This window comes from Biomphalaria glabrata, chromosome 13 (assembly GCF_947242115.1).
Source record: "Biomphalaria glabrata chromosome 13, xgBioGlab47.1, whole genome shotgun sequence".
NCBI classification, from domain to species: Eukaryota; Metazoa; Mollusca; class Gastropoda; family Planorbidae; genus Biomphalaria; species Biomphalaria glabrata.
Genome location: NC_074723.1, coordinates 32,429,769 through 32,453,050, shown reverse-complemented (window position 1 = coordinate 32,453,050; position 23,282 = coordinate 32,429,769). Strand labels below are relative to the sequence as shown.

The window sequence follows — 23,282 nt, the reverse complement described above, 5'->3', positions numbered from 1 at the left end:
GGCAGCGTATTGTCGAGCAGAGTGTATGACTGTGCTTCCGTGAGTAAGAACAACGGACAGGGCGTCGCCATAGTTATCCCAATGTTTGCAAACAAAGCTTACAGCCATCTTGCGAAGTTAGAGAGCATCAGTTTCGTCGATGACATTTTTTCCAGAAATAAGCGACTGATAGAAATGAACAGTTACCTGATGCTGGAATTTCGACTACATTGAAAGACCTGTTGACTCCATGAAATATATGTGAAGCGGTTGTCATGGTTAGGAAACGAAGGGCAATACGAAGAGGCAAAATCAAAACAAAGCTACAGAAAAAAAAAACATGCAACTATTTTAACGACACCAGATATTGACGTGTGTAAAAGATACACACACCTAAATGGAATCAAATATAGAATGTATAAGAAAGAGAAAGATTACTTGTTCTCCCCCCCCCCCTTCTTTCTTTTTTTTTTCTGAGCCGTGATCTCTGTCGAGGCGAAAGTTACGTGGGGTAACTCTAGTCCGACTTGAAGAAATAAAAGAGTTATCTTTCAATGACTTTATCGTGATGTATCGCATGGTTGGGCCATGAAGAGAATTAAATAGATATATAGATATATTCGATACGACAATTAATTGCTTTGCATTGATATTGTAAACAAAAATGTTATATCTAGTTGGCAACTGTCAAGTTCAATTTAGCGTCCTTATTTGATCGTTTATCGTAAAACTCTCCAATAGAATAGCCTAACATAGTGACAACTTTTTTTTTACTTACAAAGCTTCTATCAACTCACTCTCTCTGTCTGTATGGTAAAAAGTTTGTACATGTTATTTCTTCGACACCCAATCTCGTATCAAGCTGAAATTTCGCACAATTATTTTTTTTACCTGACAACACAAGATTAAGTTAAAACAAGATCACAAAGAGAGTTTGTGTTATCACGAAAACTCAGAGGCGGCCCACATCTAATTCACCAATGTTTTGATCGTTTAAGTAAATTTGGCGTTATTTTTCACATAAAATCAAACAGTACAACACGTCGTCTTTGATAAGACTCATCTAACTCTTCTGGAATAAGCAAAGTAGCGTTAAGTGATCACATAAGATCAGCATGGAAACCTCCCGATAAAGTGTGAGCTGATTACCTACTTTTATTGATTTTTGCTCAAATGTAAAATCCCAATGTTAATTACATTTATTCAATTATTATTGCACATTTTACAATAATACTTAATTAAAATTATTAACAGCCTTAACATCACATGAACAGGTATCTTTTGTTATACTTCAAATGGTATAACGCTGTGCTGTATCATTCACACTTACACTACCATATAGATGTGTCAAGGCATATTTGGGCATATATCTAGAGATTTTATTATTACATTTTCCCATGTGACTGCTTTTACCAAGTTATAATTTTTCCAACTTGGTTGTCACCCAAAAATGGTGCCGACTGGTGCGAACAGCACCTCTCACACCCCACCCCCTAGTGACGTCACTGCTCCAAGATATATCTCGAGATTTCATTATCTTTTTCAATGTGTCTGCTTTTGCCAAGCTATAATTTTTCAAACTTTGTTGTCACCCCCAAAATTGTGTCGACTGGTGCGGACCGCACCTCTCACACCCCCACCCTAGTGACGCCACTGCTCCAAGATATATCTCGAGATTTTATTATCTTTTTCAATGTGTCTGCTTTTGCCAAGTTATAATTTTTTCAACTTGATTGTCACCCCTAAAATGGTGTAGACCGGTGCGGACCGCACCCCCCCCCCCCAATGACGCCACTGCTCCAAGATATCTACTTCTTCCCAACAATTTCGATTAATATATTGGAGTAGACCTAGTAAGAAATAAAAAAGGGGCCTGCACAACTTAACAGGTTTCCCATGCGAACAGAATAGGTTAATACACTATTAACCACTAGTAGGACTACTAATCCTGATCATAATCGCTCTAGACTCTAGTTACTTTTTTGATACGGCTTTCATTGGCACTTCAGATAAGGGACACGAAAACAGCTGGATTAATCATCACAGCCAAACAGCAATTGCAGTAAAGAAATGGCGAGATCACCAGCCGGACAACTCCCCAGGCAATGAACATTGCATGGACAACGGAGGGAATCAAATAATTGGTACTTGTTTTACATGTTTCGGATGTTCCTTCAGAGTTGAAGATAATTACTTCCTAGTCCAAACCTCCCGCAGGACGACGGGGGATGCGAGCGGGCAGAGTTTGAACCCGGGACCATCGATGAATCTGAACGACAGTCCAGCGCGCAAACCGCACGACCAGGCAGCCGTCCTTCAACGACTATCCTTGCGAAAATTTGCCACCACGCAATGAACGGTTTATCTGCGAAATACCAAAATAGTCATGAAAACTAAGGGAACCGCTTATAATCGTTACCACATCCATCAACTCACATTTTGTAAAGAAATATGGCTGTCCAGCGAGTCCAAATCTAAAAAACTGTAACTTAGGTTTTCATGTATAGTGTTGATGTGGTTGTTATAGCTAGTTTCCTCTAGTGTAGACAATGTTGATTATTGTAGATCTAATGTTATATGCGAGCTCGTAACTCCAACCTCCAACAGAACACAAATAATAAATAATGAAGAAAATCCAGCTATTCAATAAGTTTATTTATAAGTTAATTCCATAGTTTATTACGAAATAAGGGCACAGGCTACGTCGTATCTACTTGAGACTCTCTCATTCTTTTTTTAGTTCTACGGTTAATCTCATTCTTTCACACATATCACATGATTTTATGTATTTGGATAGAGTTACTTTTTTAGGGCTAAATTACTTGTTATTGAGCTAGATGTCACGGTTTGTAAGTTTCTCTCTTGTTAGTTGAATTTGTTAGTTGAATTCGTTGATGATCTTTGCCGAAATTCTCTAGCGGTGCTGATGTCTTGTAACTGTGATGCCGAGGATTCTGTAGATGTATCTCTAGATCTAAATGCTATCTTAGAGATTCAATAAATGAAGATCCTTTTAATTCATAAACAGAACTTTAATTTGAAACTTGCAAGAACAAGAATATATATAGTATGTACAGAAATAAAACTGTATCACATGAATGACTTCATTCAAAGCTCAATAATAAAATATATTCTGATTACTACTAGATCTAATAAAATACAAGACTTGTTTGTACAAATTCTAACTCAAAACTGAAATATGTCATATATCTATGAAAATCTCGACACGACTGATCTCTTCGCAAGCATAACCATAGTCCGCTGGTGGTCGATTAAGATTTTCTTTTCGACGTCTGCGTCTGTCCTCAGCTGCGGATTTTCTTTTGGTCTCAAATGTCTGTCTCGCGGCCATACTGCAACGAAAAATGCGCTATAGAAAAGCAAATACAAAATGATAACAAAAAATTTATTAAAAAATGCTTTTTCAAAGCTTACAGAAGGGAAATAATTGCACAGTCACCGCCATCTCTCTCAACACTGCAAGACTTATCCCCCTTTTCTATATGAAACAAAATGAATTAATAACCACCAATTAATTGTAAAAATGTTTGTAAAATGTTTCGGATGTTCCTTCAGAGTTGAAGATAATTTACTTCCTAGTCCAAACCTCCCGCAGCACGACGGGGTATGTGAACGGGCAGGGTCTGAACCCGGGACTTATCGATAAGTCCGAACGACAGTTCAGCGCGCAAACCGCACGACAAGGCATCAGGCAGTATATATATATTACTTTTCTTCTTTTTCAAATTTACACTTTGTATAAATATATATAATTGAGAACTGTTGAGTGTTGGCAAAATATCTCGTCATCTTTTTTCTTTTTTTTATAATCATTTTTTTTTTTAAATTAGTGGTTATCATATTTATTTTTAAATAGGCCTACTGCGTTTTCTAACCATCAAAGTAGACAAAGAACTTGCTTTTTTTTTTCATTTTGTCTTTCCTCGCTAATAGGAGAGAACAATTTAAATCTGTTTTGTGTCATAGAACTTGTGAAAGAACTTTTATCAGCAGCAACTTTTACACTGATCGCTTAAATCAGTGGTTCTTAACCTTTTCCACTTTTCGGTAGACCCCCTTCTTAGTTTAATATGCCTTTTTGAAAATGCTTCAACTTCAAATGTTTGTTGTTGTTTTTTTTTCTTACTGGTTTCTAAGTCGTATACATTTATTAATCAAATTCAAATTAAAGGGGAGTAATCATCGAACAAAAAGTAAACAGTTATTAGTGGGCTGCTTTGATAATAAAATTTGTTTTAATATTGGGCTTGAACTTACTTAGGTTTGACATTAGGTGGCATCGTGCTATTGGTCTAAACTGCCCACAGGTTCTGACGTTGCAGGTCAATATCCAGGCCTCATGGAACACCTATTAGGATTCCGCGGAACACAGTTTGGGAAACACTGATCTATGGTGTATCCATTGTCTCTCGGAAAAAGTGGAGAAATTCTTCTTTCGAATGTCCTAAAATACTGCAGAAACTTCTCCATATTCCTTCTCTGAACCACATAAGCCGTGCGAGAGTCAACCATAAAACGGCCCCTTAAAGAACAGTGTCTGACAGTTGTTTTGGGCTCTCTTCTATCCTTATGCTGCTCAACGGGCGTTCTGTTTCGCTTCCACCTGGACGCCACGTTGAAGCTGAGAAGTTTTTTCTCTGTCTGAGCTGGTAGAGTAACAAAACCATAGCATGTAGTCAAAGTTGATAAGGAGTCTACGTGATTAAAATAATGACACTGCTCATTATTGTAGAAGGCACAGATGAAGCCAGGCATCACAACCATCTCGACTCAAGCGTTAAGTGTCGGTGCAGTGACTAATAACGCTGTTTTTCTAGTGGAAACCATAAAGTCTTTGTGGTGTTCAGTAACTTTCCAATACGAATAGCGTTCAAATCCCTTACATTCAAAGAAAATAAAAACTAAACGAAATGTAATTGTATCGATTTGTTTGGATCAGCCATGTAATTAAATTTGTAATAGATCTAGAACAAAAACAGTAAATCTTTGCGATTAATAATATTTTTACCACTTTTTTTTTGCTTAGTGATATTTTATGCTTTTAGCGTTCTCAGTGCGCTATGATCGTATCACTTATCTGGACCAGTTGGAAAAATGGAGGTGTGTGTGTTTGTGTCGGGGGGAAGACAGAAAGGGATATTTGGGTGGATTTTACTGTAATTGGTTTTTAAAAGCATTTACAAAAAAAAAAAAAAAGGGGACGGGGGAGGGAACCACCTGAATTCGAACCCGTGGCTCGTGCCTAGTCGGGCAGACGTGCTAACCACTTTGCTACCAGGTACTTATGACTAGCAAAGATAATATAGTTATGTATTGCTTGTTTCAATTTAAAGCGGCTACCTATAAAGGATCTAATTAAGCTTATACCGCCACTTCAGTCAAGTAAAATTTCTTTCCCTTGTTCGAGATATCAAACAAAATAATTAATTACCAAGAGTTAATTAACTTATTGGGTATATATTTTTCAACTTATTCTTGTGTTGTCAGGTAAAAGAAATAATTGTGCGAAATTTCAGCTTGATCCGAGATTGGGTGTCGGAGAAATAACGTGTACAAACTTTTGACCATACAGACAGACAGAGTGAGGTTTCCCTATTTGTTGCTATTCTACTGGAGAGTTTCACGAGAAACGAACCAATTAAGGACGCTAAATTAAACTTCACTTTTGCCAACTAAAAATAAAAAATATTTTTTTTTCTACAACATCAGTTGATCTCCGTATAAAATCTCCTTTATTGTGGCTACTTAATTGCCTATATATTTTTGTTTTCAAAAGAACAGGTTTCATGTGAACAGCCTTGAAAATACTAACATCACTTTTCACAAAAGAAGTTGTTTAAAAAATATCATGTTTCTGTCCTGCTAAGGAGCTCATGATGCAGTACTGGACAAACAACTGAAATTAATACAGCCATTTTAAGTCCTTTAAGTTCTGACTACTCATAATTTATTACTGAGTTTGTGTGCTTAAACCAGAAGATACAAAGGACTTAATTCAAGTGCTGGATAATTTGCTATCGCAGTAAACAACAATATTTTTGGCGCTTAGGCAGAATGCCTACCGGACGAAGGACTCGATCTGAAAAAGAAGGATATTAGATGAAATAGCAGTCACCGCAGCCCCGGTGAGGTTAGTGGCGGTACATTATAGGAACACGAAGAAATATTTCGTGTGCTCGGCCTCCGGCCTTGCCTCGATGAAGGTAAACCATAAGAAGTTCAATAGCCGTGTCCTACAGTAGAAGGATACAATTAAATGATAATCTAGTTAACGGAAGACTTCCGGACAGAAGGGTGGGCGAAGAGCCAAATTCTCAAACCTGACCCCTGTGTAGAAACAGAGCAATCCTTCCCTTAGGTCAAGGGTCATAATAGAGCGCATGTCCGACCCTTAACGGACGCTCTACAGAAGTAGCCCTAGGATGGGTACTACTTTGAAGCAGAGCAATAGGACAGACATTATGAACTTTGCTTCGACCAAGCCCATTCACTACAGTGAAAGTGAAGTCCCAGTGACCTGGTGAGAAGGAGTAGACGTCTTGCAGACGTTAAGATGAAACACATACCCTCATGGTTTACACTATTACGTGTTCATCCTCTTCCTCCCTCCCTCCCTCACTCCTCTTCTTAACTCACTCCCTTACTTCCTCTTCCTCTGTAGCTCCTCTCACATATTTCCACATGGCACGCCCCGTCTAAGTTTCAATAATTTTTATATGTGTTTTCTCTAGATCTTATGTAAGCGAAAAGGGCGGAAGGGGGGAGGTGGAGCCAGAGATGCGCACGCAGCAATATTTTATCCCTTCCAACACCCTCTCCTTTGCTTTTGTCGAAGGTGAGTAAATCTGAAGTGGAACGAGACCGCTATTCCAGTAGTTGATTCACTCCCTTTTCCCTTCAATTCTATTCATAGCCCTTTTCACCAAGTAGGCTACTTGAGTATGTAAGAGTCCTTTCCCCTTTTAAGAGTAGGCTAATTTTAGCTATCTCCATGTCGACTTAATTATAACTTACTAGATCGACATTGTGATACAAAGGGAAATAGACTTTTAAAAATGTTTAAATGCACTTATAAACAGAGACGATTCATTTTTTGTATGTTAACGGGGGCGTGTGCTTGAAAAAAGGAACCAACCAGCCAACGAAAAACTGCTAACGAAGAAAACGAAAGAAGAAAAAAAAAAGAAAAAAAAAAAGAACTTACATTTACTTCACCTCTCCACCCAAATTGTCTGCCCCTGTTTTCGGCTGAGCGACAGGGCACTAGAGGAACCAACCGACTCGATGGGGGAAAAGGTGCCCCCCCCCCTCTCTCTCTCTCGTGTTCAGGCAGAAGTTTTAGCATTGGTTTTTGAGTTTTCTCCCTTTTTTTTTTTTTTTATCTTCCTTGGGACTGAGCGCGTAGTCCTATGCTACCTTGACTGTCTTACGAGGTTATTTTTAACCCGACACTCTTGAGGTAGAGCCTACCCAGAGTGCCCGGCTTTTTGGAGTAGAAACGAATAGGTTTTATTTTGTTCCGTTTTTTTAAATGTGTTTTACATAATCAGCAATATTTAATTCCTTAATTTTCGTATCGTGCGATGTTATTTGTGTTGAGTGTTAATTTCTTTTCGTGTAGTTTTTAAATTATATTTTAATTCTTATATTATTTTATAAAAATATTTATTTTGTTAATTTTATGGTTCTAATTTTTTAAAATGCTAGATTTGCCGAATGAGTTCGTCTGCAAGAGTTATTTATAGCGCTACCCTTCACAAACTGGATTGAGTGTGTAATAGTCAGGCACTCGCGCGATCAACGGGGGTCCCCTTCACCCCCCAAGAGTGTTTGACCTGACGAAGGGCCCTTACATTTTAAATAATATTTTGTTATAATATTTTTTAAAAATATGGGCTCCAGCGCATTGAACGGTTGTGTCATCATGAGGACTAGAGAATCGAGTGGCGTTATGTTCTTGCTATTTCTGGCCACTTTGTGCCTACTGGGAGCTACACTAGCAGTTGACCAAGAGGTGAGTTATATTCTTTAAATCACATACCAATTTCTCATGCATAAATTTAGTTATATAAGCATCAAATTAGCAACACTCTTTGTTAAGCAATTGGATAGTATGTCAATACATTTACACTAGTGAATATTTACATTTCAAAGAACTGTACAAAATGAGTAACAAAGAGAAATCATAATTCACCTGTTGTTACTACATCGAGTTCTCTAAGCTCTGTCTCATTGGTAAGGAATGCATTGCGGTATTCCTACTCAAAACGTTAGAATAAGAAGAGTGCATTATAAACAAGGGGCGGCAACTCGCAAAGTCAGCTTATTTTTATTTTTTTTCGAAGGAGATTGATCTAGAAGCCATTCTCAGCAATTTTTCGCCTGCTTATCTCACAGACCATACACGTAGCACCAAAGTATGACTATCGATGAGTTTGTCTGTCTCTTTTAAGGGGAAGTGGCAGTGAAGTGTTTCACCACTTGAAACAAGTCACACACAGAGACAATACAAACTTGCAGTATAGTCTTGAAAAATACAATACAAGAGAAGCAAAGCATGATACCATTAAGAGATACATTGCTAAACTTTCAAAAACCACAAACATTGAATGATCATCTGCGTTAATAAATATCTAGCGATTACACTTACCTTACCTAACCCCTAGTCTGTTAGACCGTTGGGGCACCATTCAAGATTCGTCAACCGTCTTTCTCCATTCCTCTCTGTCTTTTGCCTTAGTTAGAACCTCCTTCAGTCGCAGGCCCGTCCATTCCTTTATGTTGTCCTCCCATCGCTTTTTCTGTCTGCCTTTTCTTCTTTTACTTGGTACTGTTCCCTGGAGGAAGGTCTTTACGAGGCCTAAAGATCTTGTAATATGGCCATAGATTTTTAGCTTGCGCTTTTTTTACGATAGTTAGCAGGTCATCATGGGGTCCGATCGCTGTAGTAACCCTGTCTCTAATCTCTTGGTTTGTGATGCGGTCTTTAAATTACATTGCTGGGAGATAAACATACACGTTCATTCATACAAACACACACACACAAACACACACACACACACAGTGAACAAAATAAAGGAAAGAGAAATGCTTAACTCTTTCTCTCCGTAATTATTTACCACATTCTGGTGGAATCAACGCTGGTATCGTCAGTTAGGAGAGAAAGAGTTAACACAGTTTTGGAAACACCAACTTCTTAATGTGTACATATATATATATATTGGTGTTATTTTATAAATCGCTATATGGGTCTACTATCAGCTTCAAAACGAAGTCTCTAAAATAGTTTTCTTTTGTTTTTCTGTTTTGAAACTTGTTATTTTCACTGTAATTACCCCCAAAAATGTAAAAAAAACAACTCGAAAACACTTCAGTTTGCTATCTCTATAATTGTAAGATCAGACAGGGTAGATAATTATAAAAAGTGCGTAGCTACCGAGAGCAGCCTCCCCTTGCAAAAATAAAATTGAATCTCGAGTTCTCCATCGAGAATGTTTCTCGACCTTCTTAAAATAATTTTCAACGCAAGAAAAACATCTTGCAGCCAGCCCAGGGATGAAGCTAGGAAGGAGAAAAAAAATTAAGACGTCTGATAAAGTCGTTATCCAATTCACTCTCGGAATTTCTTTCCCCACTTCTGCAACTTTTATAGACATTTTATTTTAAAAAAACCCAGTGTTATGCGTAAATATGCACATGGACGAGGGAGTGTTGGTGATACGTATGTGTGTATCAAGAGGAAAAGGGAGAGAGGAAGAAATGAAGAGAATGAGGAAGGGGGGGGATTAGACAAAAATCCAGACAGAAGACGCAGAGGGAGAAAAGAAATGAAAGAATGTTCAAAACGAAGGAGCTGGAAAGAAGAAATGATTTTCTAATTTAAAGAAAGACAAACTTGATAGATAAAACATGTTAGAGAAAGAGAGTGAAGATAGAAAGTTTTGAAGAGAATAAAAGAAATAATGAAAGAAATATATTGATTCGGAGAGTTGGTGGGTTTTTTTTTTTAATGTAACAACTTCAAATAAGGGATAATACAATTTGTAACATACTATCAGAAACACCCGGCGTTACCCGGGTTTATTCTCAAAAAGATAAACAAAGCTAGTATAACTTAAAAAAAATATATTTAGCCCCCCCCCCCTTTCCTTAATGTTGATAGAGGGAGAAGGAAATGAGGTTATAAAATATCTTACGGCCCCGCAGCGAACTAAGGAACACTGTGTCAGGAATACTTTGCCGGGAATACTCTGCCGGGAATACTCTGCCGGGAATACTCTGCCTTCTTTCGTGAAGATCAGTCCAACGGTTGTCGTTCATTAAAATAAACATAAACTCTCACAGAAACCTCTCAGATTTGCTCCATAGATGAAACATAAAACCGTATTCGCCATTTTCTTTTTTTCTGATAATTGTATCTCAGAAAACGTTTTCATATTTTAATGAAAGGGGCACCAGTTAGCTCCGCGTTTATCTCCCTTACTCCGTTAAGCCTTTGTATTTAGCATTATTTCTCAATAACATCTTATGTATGTAGGCTTTATCGTGGGTAGATCCGGCACTTTTTTTTCTTTTTACGTTCATCTTAGACTCTTAACTCTTTCTCTCCGTAATTATTAACCACATTCTAGTGGAATCAACGTTAGTATCGTCAGTTAGGAGACAAAGAGTTAAACGTTCTTCTACTAGACCACTGTGCACTGCACAGCAGAGAGATACATGGGATGTCCAGGAAGACGTGAGTGCTATGGGGTGGAGAAGGGTTGGGCTGTTTCCTAAACAAGCAGACCTGGATCCCAACACCGTTTCCTATCTGTGACTTAAGTACAAAAAAAAAACGAGGCCGGTGTCTTGTGGTGTCTGCTCCGTTCAAGCATACGTCAGACGTAAGACATTCTGGCAGGTAGTGTGAGATCACTCAGTATTACTCTACCCGAGGTAGTGTGAGATAACGCACCCGATGTAGTATGTGATTACTAAGTATTACTGTATTCGAGTTAGTGTGAGATCACTAAATATTTACAGTACCCGAGGGAACACAGTGTCTGGGGCAACAGTTTGACTGTTTGTATAATGGGAGGGGTACGTCAATGGGTTAGTGTGTTTGCCCCCTTTAACCTACTAAGTTTTCTTCTCCCCCCCCCCCCCACTTATATCACTTATTCCAGTATACATGTCTATATAAATAGATTAAACTTACAGGGCTTACATATGGGGTTTTATGTCTACCAAAAATGAATAAATACTGTTACGAATGAACAGTGACAGGTAGAGGTCACTATGTGTGACCCCGGCGAGATGACACAGCACCGAGTGTTATCTGGAATCTATGCATGTAAACAAAGACAGGATGGGACGTGCCTCATGTGTTGTTCCAGAGGACGAACAGATTTACGAAGGGGGGCATTGTGACAAATGAACAGTGACAGTTAGAGGTCACTACGTGTGACCTCGGCGAGATGACACTGCAGCAGGCATACTCTGGAATCGACATGTATAAACAACAACAGGATGTGATGTTTCCTCCCATGTTGTTCCAGAGGGTACTAGCAGTGTTTTTGCAACAATAGACAAGCGATTAGGGACTCTTTATAAACCAGAGATGTTCATGTGAAAAGAGTCAGTACAGTCGTCGACACTGTTCTCTACTGTGCGAGACAGTAGAAGAGAGTGGACTTGAGCCGTTACAGTCGATACAGTCGATGTAAGACGTATACGCTACATGTTACAGTGACGAATTGTTATAGTTATAATTCAATAAAGTTATTTAAAGCTGAAAGTTGAGTCGTCAAGTTCTTTGCAGTGTTTCTTTTATTTGTGTGCCTAGTACATTTAGCCAGAAAATCAGAAATACGTAACAATTGGTGTCAGAAGTGGGATGTTTTCTGGCTGAAATGTCTTCGAGGAAACTACTTAACCAGCTGTTGGTCAAAGAATTAAGGCAAGAACTTCGTGAGAGAGGTCTGCAGCTCAATGGTAACAAAGAAACACTAACAGAACGCCTAAGACAGGCCCTTATTGAGGAAGATCAAGATCCAGATGAATACATATTTGAATTAAACCCAGATATGACAGAGATCCTGAGTAACATGCAGGGCCAGATGGACTTAATGAAGGAGAGCCTCAAGAAAATAAACGCCATGAATGAAAAAGTAAATGAACAGATGAGCTCTATGAACGAGAAGATTGACCAGAGAGTCAACACCGTGGAAAAAGAAATGGAAGAGATAAGGACTCATGTCCAAGAACAACTGAGTAAGGAACAGGGTACTAGAACAAAAACATTAGTGCCCGAAATCTCTGGGAAGATAAAGCCGCCTGTGTTTGATGGATCCATCTCATGGACTGTTTACAAAAGACAGTTTGAGGCAGCGGCCAAGGTTAATAACTGGAACACTGAAGAAGTGAAAGCGACTGCTCTGGTGTTAGCTTTAAGAGGGAAGGCAGCAGAACTGCTTCAGTCAATAACAAATCAACAAGATTACGCTGCCATTGTTAAGGCTATGGAGCTCCGTTACGGAGACGAACATTTACAAGAAGTTTATAGAGTTCAGTTGAAAACCCGACAACAACGCTCCGGTGAAACCTTGCAAGAGCTAGAGGCGGACATAGAACGTCTTGCTCATTTGGCATATCCAACAGCAGCACAAGACTTTCTGGACGTCATTATCACTGATGCATTCATTGATGCTATTCGAGATCCAGAACTGAAGAAGGCAATAAGAATCAGTGGTAAGCGCAAATCCAGCGAAGCTCTGGTCTACGCCCTCTCCTATGAAGCCGCCAAAGACGCCTCTAAGAATATCCATCATGGGCGTATGCTGGAAGTCCAAGAAGAAGATCTTACACAACTTCTCAGAAGGGTAACTGAAGTGCTAGAAGAACGCAGACCAAATAAGAAGCAAGAAGGACAGAATAGAACCAGTGTACGTTGTTGGAATTGTGGAGAACCTGGCCATCTACAAAGGAACTGCACGAGAAGATTTCCCCGACAAACAGAGTATCAGCACAGACCGGAGACAGATGCAAGGTCAGGTGCTCATGTCTACCAGGGAAACTAACTTTCGCCGGTTTTATGGGGCAAAAATCGGCGATCAAGAACATGACAGCCCCTGCAACTATAATTCCAGTCGCTGTGTTAGGGAAGAATAAAAGTCTGTACATCAATGGTAGAATTGGATCTCGAAATTACCGTTTTCTTCTAGATACTGGTGCCTCACGTTCAGTCATTCGTCCAGACATTGTCAAAAAGAACGAAATCAAGAGAGTGAACTCTTACTCCTTGAAGACGGCCAGTGGAGAGATGATGCCTATACATGGACTGACAAATATAAACTTTGAGCTCGGACATCAGTCATTTATACATGAATTTCTGATCGCTAACATTACGGATGACTGTATTATTGGGCTCGATTTTATGCAGAAATGTGAATTCTCTCTGAACATCGGAGGTGGTACTTTGAAATGTGGTGATGTTGAGATTCCCTTGCTCGGGGATGAAGATGAAGAGAATGGTCAAATAAGAAGAATCCTTTTAACAGAAGATACAAGTTTGCCAGCTCAGTCTGAAGCAATTATCTGGGGAAAGTTAGAGCATGGTCAAACTGCAACGATGACGGCGATAGTGGAAGGCATTGAAAATGACAACAGCGGAATGGCAGTAGGAAAAACATTGGTCCTTGTCGGAAAAGATCGAAAGGTGCCCGTCAGAATCATGAACCTCGGCCTACAGGAGAGACATCTAGAGAAAGACAGCCCCATCGCAATATGTAATACTCTTGACCTGATAAGAAACTGTAATAATGATATCACGATCGTTAATTCCACCAAACCTTTCAATCCACAAATTACCAAGCTCCTGACAGAAATGAAAGTGAATTTATCAGATGAGCAGTTCAGCAAAGCGGAACAGTTGATCATTGAGTTTGAAGATATTCTGCCATCTGATGAAACAGACTGCGGACGGACAAACATGGTACAACATCGAATAGACACTGGAAACACCAGACCGATTCGACAGCCACCACGTCGCTTGCCGCTAGCAAAGCAACAAGAAGCTATGGACATGATAGAGGGCATGACGCAGCAAGGAATCATTGAGCCCTCAAATAGTCCTTGGTGTTCGCCTATTGTCTTAGTAAAGAAGAAGGATGGATCTATGCGATTTTGTGTAGATTACAGAGCTCTGAATGAAGTCACACATAAAGATAGTTATCCACTTCCTAGAATCGACGATACTTTGGACACGCTTGCAGGGTCCCAGGTATTTTCTACTCTCGACCTAAAGAGTGGGTATTGGCAAGTTGAAATGCATCCAAATGATAGAGAGAAAACCGCCTTCTCTGCTGGCAATGGCCTCTGGCAATTTACTGTGATGCCATTCGGTCTCTGCAACGCACCAGCCACCTTTGAACGATTGATGGAGAGGGTTTTACGAGGACTTCATTGGACTACATGCCTTGTTTACCTTGATGACATTATTGTCATTGGCAAAACGTTTGAAGAGCACCTTGCAAATCTGAAGGAAGTATTTCAACGGATAAGAAGTGCGGGAATGAGACTCAGCCCAAAGAAGTGTTCCTTATTCAGGAAAAACGTTAAGTACCTTGGTCACATTGTGTCAAATGACGGAGTCAGCACTGACCCTGACAAAGTTGAGGCAGTGAAACGATGGCCTACGCCAAGTAATATCCATGAGCTGAGAAGTTTCTTGGGACTCTGTACATACTACCGACGTTTCGTGCCAAATTTCTCAAACATCTGTAAGGTCCTTCATCAACTGACAGAGCAAAAGAGGCCATTTATTTGGACATCTGAATGTCAAGAAGCTTTCGAGAGGCTGAAAAACACACTATCCTCATCACCAGTATTGGCCTACCCCATTCCAGGGAAGACATTCATACTCGACACAGATGCAAGCAACACTGGAATAGGCGCAGTCTTGTCCCAAAAGGTGGATGAAACTGAACGAGTCATCGCATACTTCAGTCGAAGCCTATCGAGAGCTGAAAGGAACTACTGTGTGACGAGACGTGAATTGCTGGCTGCTGTAGATGCAATAAAACATTTCCACAAGTACCTATACGGGCAGAAATTTATCTTAAGGTCAGATCACGCAGCTCTGCAATGGTTGCTTTCGTTTAAGAGCCCTGAAGGTCAGGTGGCAAGGTGGATCGAACGTCTTCAAACCTATGAATTTGAAACTAAGCACCGAAAAGGGCAAATTCACCAGAATGCTGATGCACTGTCTCGACGACCCTGCAAAGCAGAATGTAAGCACTGCAAGAAGGCTGAGGAAAAGGAGGTAGCTGTCAATTGTCTTCGGCTCGGAGTAGATGTTTCCGGACCCTGGTGTGATAAAAGGATTCGAGAGGACCAAATGCAAGATGAAGATCTGGCTCCCATTCTTCTATGGAAAGAAGATGGACAACGGCCAGATTGGAAAGACATCTCTGAGAAGGGGGTAGCCACCAAGGCGTACTGGGCTCAGTGGGACTCGCTGACGTTAGTCAATGGTGTCATCAAAAGAGTTTGGGAATCTGCTGATGGAACATCCAATCGCCTTCAGCTGATGTTACCGAAGGTGAGAGTTGCTGAAGTACTGAAAGAGATGCATAATGGCGCTAGCGGATCTCATCTTGGTGTCAATAAGACTCTGGAAAAGGTTCGTCAGCGGTTCTACTGGTTCAGATATAGAGAGGATGTAGAGGAATGGTGTCGAAGGTGCGACATATGTGCGGCAGCAAAAGGCCCTCGACGCAAAACTAGGGGTCTTTTGCAACAGTATAATGTTGGTGTTCCATTCGAGAGGATCGCAATAGATGTAGCAGGCCCATTTCCTGAAACCAAGAAAGGAAACAAATACATTTTGGTAGTCATGGACTATTTCAGCAAATGGCCAGAAGCTTATGCCATACCAAATCAAGAAGCTATCACAGTGGCCGAAACACTCGTGGATAACTGGATCAGTCGCTTTGGTGTACCTAATGAGTTGCACTCTGACCAGGGCAGGAACTTCGAGTCCAAAGTTTTCCAGGAGATGTGCAAGACACTTGGCATCGAAAAGACTCACACGACAGCTCTCCATCCGCAATCTGATGGGATGGTGGAGCGATTCAACAGAACCCTAGAACAACATCTGTCTAAGGTTACTGATGACCGACAAGACGACTGGGACAGCCATATCCCCATGTTCCTCATGTCATACAGAGGATCCGTTCATAGCACCACAGGATATACCCCAGCGAAGATGTTATTTGGTCGTGAGCTTCGTCTACCATGTGACCTGTTATTTGGGATTCCGAGAGATACGCCAGTGTCTTCAACTGAATATGTCACCAATCTCCGAAGACGATTGGAGAATGCTCATGTATTGGCCCGCAGAAACATCAAGACCAACAGTGACCTGATGAAAACGAGGTATGACAAACGGGCCAATACGTCGGGGTTCCATGAGAATGATCTCGTGTGGCTCTATAACCCACAGAGACGAAAAGGCAGATCCCCGAAACTCCAAAGAGACTGGGAAGGTCCATACCGTGTCGTAAAAAGAATAAACGACGTGGTCTACCGGATACAGAAAAATCCACGGTCCAAGCTGAAGGTTGTCCACGTTGACCGACTCCATCAGTACCGTGGTGAAATAGAATCTGTTCGGGACGAACAGATCTAAGAAGGGGGCAGTGTTACGAATGAACAGTGACAGGTAGAGGTCACTATGTGTGACCCCGGCGAGATGACACAGCACCGAGTGTTATCTGGAATCTATGCATGTAAACAAAGACAGGATGGGACGTGCCTCATGTGTTGTTCCAGAGGACGAACAGATTTACGAAGGGGGGGCATTGTGACAAATGAACAGTGACAGTTAGAGGTCACTACGTGTGACCTCGGCGAGATGACACTGCAGCAGGCATACTCTGGAATCGACATGTATAAACAACAACAGGATGTGATGTTTCCTCCCATGTTGTTCCAGAGGGTACTAGCAGTGTTTTTGCAACAATAGACAAGCGATTAGGGACTCTTTATAAACCAGAGATGTTCATGTGAAAAGAGTCAGTACAGTCGTCGACACTGTTCTCTACTGTGCGAGACAGTAGAAGAGAGTGGACTTGAGCCGTTACAGTCGATACAGTCGATGTAAGACGTATACGCTACATGTTACAGTGACGAATTGTTATAGTTATAATTCAATAAAGTTATTTAAAGCTGAAAGTTGAGTCGTCAAGTTCTTTGCAGTGTTTCTTTTATTTGTGTGCCTAGTACATTTAGCCAGAAAATCAGAAATACGTAACAATACGAAAGTATTGATAAGCTATGTATTTAAACAAAAAAAAAAGATGTTGATTTAGTAATTTTTACGCTCTTTGTAGCACCGCAAAATAAGATTTTCAAACTGATTGTATCACGAAGTCATCATCATCATCTTTCCTTTGCGTTCCTCATGGAACATAGGGCCTCAGTAAAAAAAAAAAACACGCCACTCTCCATGGTTTCTTGCTAGTTTTATAATGGCTTCCCAGCTCTGCCCGGTCCTCTCGGCTTCATCTAGTACACTGCGTCGCTACATTCTTTTTTGGTCTTTCTCTACGCCTTGTGCCCTTGGGGCTCCACTCTAAGACCTGTCTATCTCAGTTTTTTTTGGTGTCTTTTCTAAGGGTGTGACCAATCCATCTCCACTTTCTCTCTAAGATCTGTACCTCTATATTTCTCTGTCCGCCCATCTCCCACAGTTTGGTGTTTTCTATTAACAAAATAGTATCACAAACTAACTTTTATGAATTAATTGGCCATATTCATTTTTAACATTTTTAATCTATTTATTTTAAAATCACGTTCATCCTCTTTTCCAATTTCTTACGTTTTTCTACAGCTTCCTTGGTATTGCCCACCTACGTCTCCATATCGCTTTTCTTCTTTATCTTTTTACTGTTTTTTTTTTTTCTTAAAGAACGTGAACCGGGATCATAAATGAATCAAAATGTAAGCAAAGAGCAGATTACCGTGATAAACTAGAGTATGAAATTATATGCTATCTGTTAGTAGTCATAGATGATGAAAGTGTAAGCTCTGTGCCAGTTTGTTTCTTAAGATTTTCACGATAAACTAAGCAATGTCAAGGACGCTGCGATGAGCGTCACTGTTGCCAACTCAATAATTCAACTACAGTTGCAATAATATCTCAATACTTGGCAGTTGATCTTCGTATTAAATCTCCTTTATTACTTCTAGTTAGTTGCCCTTTTGTTTTTAAATAAGTCTGAAGTCATAGAGTTAAGCTTGCTATTTATAGTTTTCCCGCCATATATGAAAATCTCCAGTTTTCAAGAATCACTATTAAGCAGGAGAATCTGGGAACAAAACTTACTAGCTAATAGACTACACAGTGAAAACTCTGTTTTACTCTTATAATTGTTGAAAATGTAATCATCTTTAAATTAAGCTTACGTCTTCAAAAAAAAACAAAAACGGATTAAACGGGAATTCCCGCACTCAACTCCAATGTATTCAATAAGAGAGTCAACTATAGAAATAGAAATAGACGTATATGAACATATTGCGTTGAAGCTCCAGACTACATAACGTTGTAAAATCATCAGCTGGGTATGCTCGTGCAGTGCTCAATGAAAAGACTTCTTGCCATAGTAAGGCATTACAAGAAAGGGGGAGAGTACAATGTTAGATGCCCATCATCTTCATATATTTGTCATTGATTTAGTACAAAAAAGAACCCACAAAAAAAACTTAACTTTATGTTACTTTCTCTTAGCTAAAGTTAGACAAACTATAAATGTAGATCTAGGTCTACACGTAAACTATGCGAATCTCGTTTTTAGGTCAACCTGGACCAGGGGGAACATTTAGGTCACAACTTGATACCACGTGGGCATGGCTACCCCCCCCCCCTTACCTTTTGTCATCGCCCCATCTCACATTTCTAGGCACCCCATGACCCGACACTAACAATGCCACTTCACCCCTCCCCGCTTTCCCATAATCCATCCCTTCCATAAAGCCTTACCTGATTATCATGGATGGTCGAAATAAAACAGAAACTGGGGGGAAAAAAAGGGGGGGGGAGGAGGGGCGCTTCGACAATACCAACAATATAGAAAAAAAAGGGGGGCGCTATTAGTGTATATTGTAGCTCCCTCAATGTACGTTACTCGCTTAACTCTCACCACCCCCCTTCCCCTCCCTCCCCCCCCCCCCAGCGTTACCATATACCACCTGTTGAGGTAAAAAAATGAATTTTATAGTCTGTAATTCTATCTGTCTAGGCCAGTTTATTACAGCGATTAAGACAGTACTTTAACGGTAGCGTTTTTCAAGAGAAAGGAAAGAGAGAGTGAGTGAGAGAAAGAGAAGGGTAATGGGAGATACAGGCACGAAGGGGGAATCTGGAATGTGGGAATATTTCGGTGATGGAGAGTCTAAACATAAGTGTTTTAAGATGTCTACGAAAGTATTCATGTTGGCCTCTACCCATCAGAAGATTGAAATGGAGACGAGGGGAAGGTGGTGGCAGCATAGAAAGAGAGACTATCAAATCCTCAAATCTCAATTTGTAATGTATTTAAAAAATGAGCTATATAATTAGAAATGTGCAGTTACGGCAGGGGTTGGAAGTTAATGAAGAGAGACAGACAGACGGACTGACAGACAGCACAAGTGCAAAGAATAGGTTGACGAACAAAGTGAGAACAAAATAGAATGAAAAGAGAGAGAGAGAGAGAGAGAGAGAATGATTTTAAAATGTGTTAGATGGAAGAAGAAAACGTAACATAATTCATTAGTAACTCCTTGTTCTGGTTAGCACAATCTTATTTTTCATAAACTCGGAATGGGCTGTGGGGTCCGATCTTCACTTTGAAAATGAAAAGCCGATTACACACACACATATACGGGCAAAATTTACGGAACAGTAACATTAGATGTCCTAGTTCCGTGTACTTTTCATAAACATGTTACTAGCTAAGACTTTTACAGTCAACAGAATAGAGGGAAAAAAAAACTCATTTATTTCTAATACTGGAATATCAGAACGACTGATAACTATATCGAACAGACTTATTGAATAAAGAAAAAAAAGCTTTTTGTTTCCATGTGGGGACCTTTTTTTCTGAATTTGCTATAATGCTACTGGCTTAGCGGTAAATTATGTCCATCTATAACCAAAAAAAAAAATGTGTTATAATTTGACTTTCCTTGCAACCTTACTAATGTATTAGTTAACGAAATATAGAGCTGCTAAGATCAACAATACTGGTAGCTGAGATGGGCAGGGCGCCCTCAGAATATCGATTAGTGAAACAATAATGCCAGTGTAAATCTTTAGAGGTAAAAGAGCGTGGCGCCTCTGACATGTTAGTATGACGACATCGCTAAAACTTGTGAACAAACACAAGTCTTTTATCTTTATCATCCGTTTTAATAATATATAAATACTTTCACTCTGACAGGTTTTGTAAGTCCTTTTTTTAAAATACACTTGTCTACTGCCTAGAATACTGAATAGTTAAAATTACAATTTACTAATTTTAACTTAGACCTTAGGGTGACTAGGGTCTTTGTAAAAGTAACAGGTTCGTTCCCCTTCCAGACCTCGCCATCTATACGGCAGATAATGTAAAGGCCATGCGTTTTTGTGGCCCACTGTTAACGAGGGTGTCATGTGGCCAGTTCAACGACTAGCTACCTTTACTTTTCCCCAACTAGTGTCAGGTACCCATTAGAGCTGGAGGGGGGGGGACTCCATCCATCCATCCATCCCAGTGGCGCTACAGCCCATGGAGGGCTCTGGCCTGCTTCAACACATCCTTCCATTCAGATCTCTCCTGGGCCTTTCGTCTCCACGCCCTAACCCCAAGCTGTTGCAGATCTGCTTCCACATCATCAATCCGGGGGGAGGGGGGGGGAGAGACTCAGAGGTGCACAAAGATCCCGAAATTAAAAATCCAAGTCTTCACCAGGATTCGAACCCGGGACTACAGATTCGGATGCCAAGCCCTTTACCACTCAGCCTCCGTGCCTCCAAGGGTTTATTTGCGATAATATAAATCGGAAATTTCCGAAGATAAATATGTCATCATCCAAAAATGAGGAGAAATACATTAAAAACACACATACGAATATCTAATAAAAGAACCGTTACACACATCTGCACTAGAGGAAAAGGTATAGAACGGGTACCCAAATCGCCACACTGACAAACAAAACAGCCCCATGATACAAGTAGCCCTACGAGTAGCTGAACCTATAATCCGTGGGCCATTCCGGCCCATAATGTGGTGCTATCCGGCTCCTTCAAAGTACTCCAAACCTATGCCCACAGTGAATACTGAAATCAGACAGGATCCGTTCATAGGGGTGTACTATTTCTTGAGTTCATGCGTCTCGTCACAAGTGCAAGAGTTCTGTATGGCCCCGAGGCTGAGAAAGATTGGGCATCACTGTTCTATATCATGAGACACCAGAGATCTTCCGACATGCGTCATTTTACAAATGTGCATTCAGAAGCTACGAAATATCTTTTTTGGCTTTCTCACACCTTGTTCCATTTTTTGGGTTTGCCCCCCCCCCACCCCAACACCAAAATTGTCGCGACATGGCCTAAATTGTACCAATGTGCCAAAAACTCAAAACACAAAATTGTCAGTTTAAAAGCTAAAAGCATTTGCATTTTGAGACATCCCCGGAACTTCTTTCCCCTGCTTGTTTGATACCTTGTCGTGTGTCGTTCTATCACTGAATTCGTCATTGTTTTCTGCCCCTGAGACTCGCTATCTCCCCTTACAACGTACGCAGAGGTGTGGCGTGGTGTTATTTCCTCTGGTGTTTTGTTGCGCCGAGTCAAGGCAGACAAAGCAATCTGTTAACTGAACTGATATCTCGACACTGCCACTGCCAGTGTCGGCCTGGCAAACAAGAGAACAGATCTAGCCTAGACATTATTTCAGCGCTTCGCTTCACGTTTGTATCCGCGTTTAACGGCTTGACTACTCACAGAAAGCTTCTATATGCTGTGTGTTTATGTTGTCCAGTTGCTCTGTTGTTTGTGCCGGCTCTGTTTTAAGATCGTTGGATAAAATGGGTGTGGTGAGGTAAAGGCGGTTCTGATTGGGTCATATGACCGTTGACCTTTGGATGGCAAAGTTCGAGACTGACGAATATTTACCGATCAAAAAGCTTTTTTTTTTTTTTTTTGGAATCTCCATGATCCTGTGGTCTGTGCGCCTGGTCCTGTGTTGTTGCTAGGCGATGCTTTCCAGTTTGAAGGTCCGTGGTTTGTGCCCTGGTTGAAGTATAAAAAAAAGGGTTAAGTTCCCCTTTCAGACCTTGCGATCTACAGGACAGATAATGTAAAGGTCATCTGTTTCTGTGGCCTAAGGTTAACGAGGGTGTTTAATGGCCAGCACAACGACCAACCGCCTTTACTTGGGTTGTCTTAAGGGCGCATAAAAATCCAGAAATTCAAAATCCAAGTCTTCACCGAGATTCGAACCCAGGACCCCAGGGTCGGAAGCTAAGCGCTTAACCACTCAACCACCTGGTCCCTCTGTCTTGGTCGAAGCTGCCCATTTTTTCGCTATATTTAATTCACCATTTTTTAAAAATAAATATATACATATATATATATACTTATTTATTGAAGATTTCATAAATCGCGAAAAAAAACAAACTATAAATAGCTTTTCGGTGTATCAGGTGTACAAACTAAAGAAAGTGCTGAAAGGCAACGTTTTAAATAAGTTACATAATAGTTTCTTGGCACATTTTAGAACTGCAGAATCACATTGTTTAAGCTCTCCTGTTTGTGACTTTTATTTAGTTGGCAATTCGGAACTTCAGTTTAGCGCACTTGACTTTGTTACATTTATCGTGAAAATCACGGAATTAGACGAGCCAGCTCGTCGTCTCGCGATGTTGACCTAATATGAAAGAGAGGTAGTAGTCTACATTTACGTCATATCCGAGACATTTCTGACTCGGTGACTAGGGAGATAGTTCCCGATACAATAAAAATGTGTCATGATATCGCGTTTCTTTGAAGTTGAGAACGGGGTAATAGGTATGTGAAGATCCTGTCTAGAGCCGTTTAACTAATGGACCTCATTCACCAATCGTAAACAAACAATATTTAGCCACGTGGCGCTCTATATCTTCTATATAATTTACGATCTCATGTTTAATTCATGATGGTTGTCACGTGACAGTTTTTTTCCATTGTTTTATCAATAAGATCACGTGACTAAATGTTGTTTGTTTACGATTTTGTT

At 40.3% G+C, this 23,282-nt stretch overlaps 1 protein-coding gene across 4 annotated transcripts in view; it reads left to right on the top strand.

The window, feature by feature from the left end:
• Nucleotides 1–7,346: 7,346 nt before the first annotated feature.
• Nucleotides 7,347–23,282, top strand: part of LOC106052673 (basement membrane-specific heparan sulfate proteoglycan core protein-like) — a 161,726-nt gene continuing 145,790 nt past the window's right edge. For all 4 annotated transcript variants that reach the window (XM_056007474.1, XM_056007472.1, XM_056007475.1 and 1 more), the window contains exons 1-2: nucleotides 7,347–7,506; nucleotides 7,708–8,014. In XM_056007474.1, coding sequence (XP_055863449.1) covers nucleotides 7,892–8,014 — 123 coding nt within the window. In that variant the 5' untranslated portion in view covers nucleotides 7,347–7,506; nucleotides 7,708–7,891. The remainder of the gene's footprint in view (nucleotides 7,507–7,707; nucleotides 8,015–23,282) is intronic.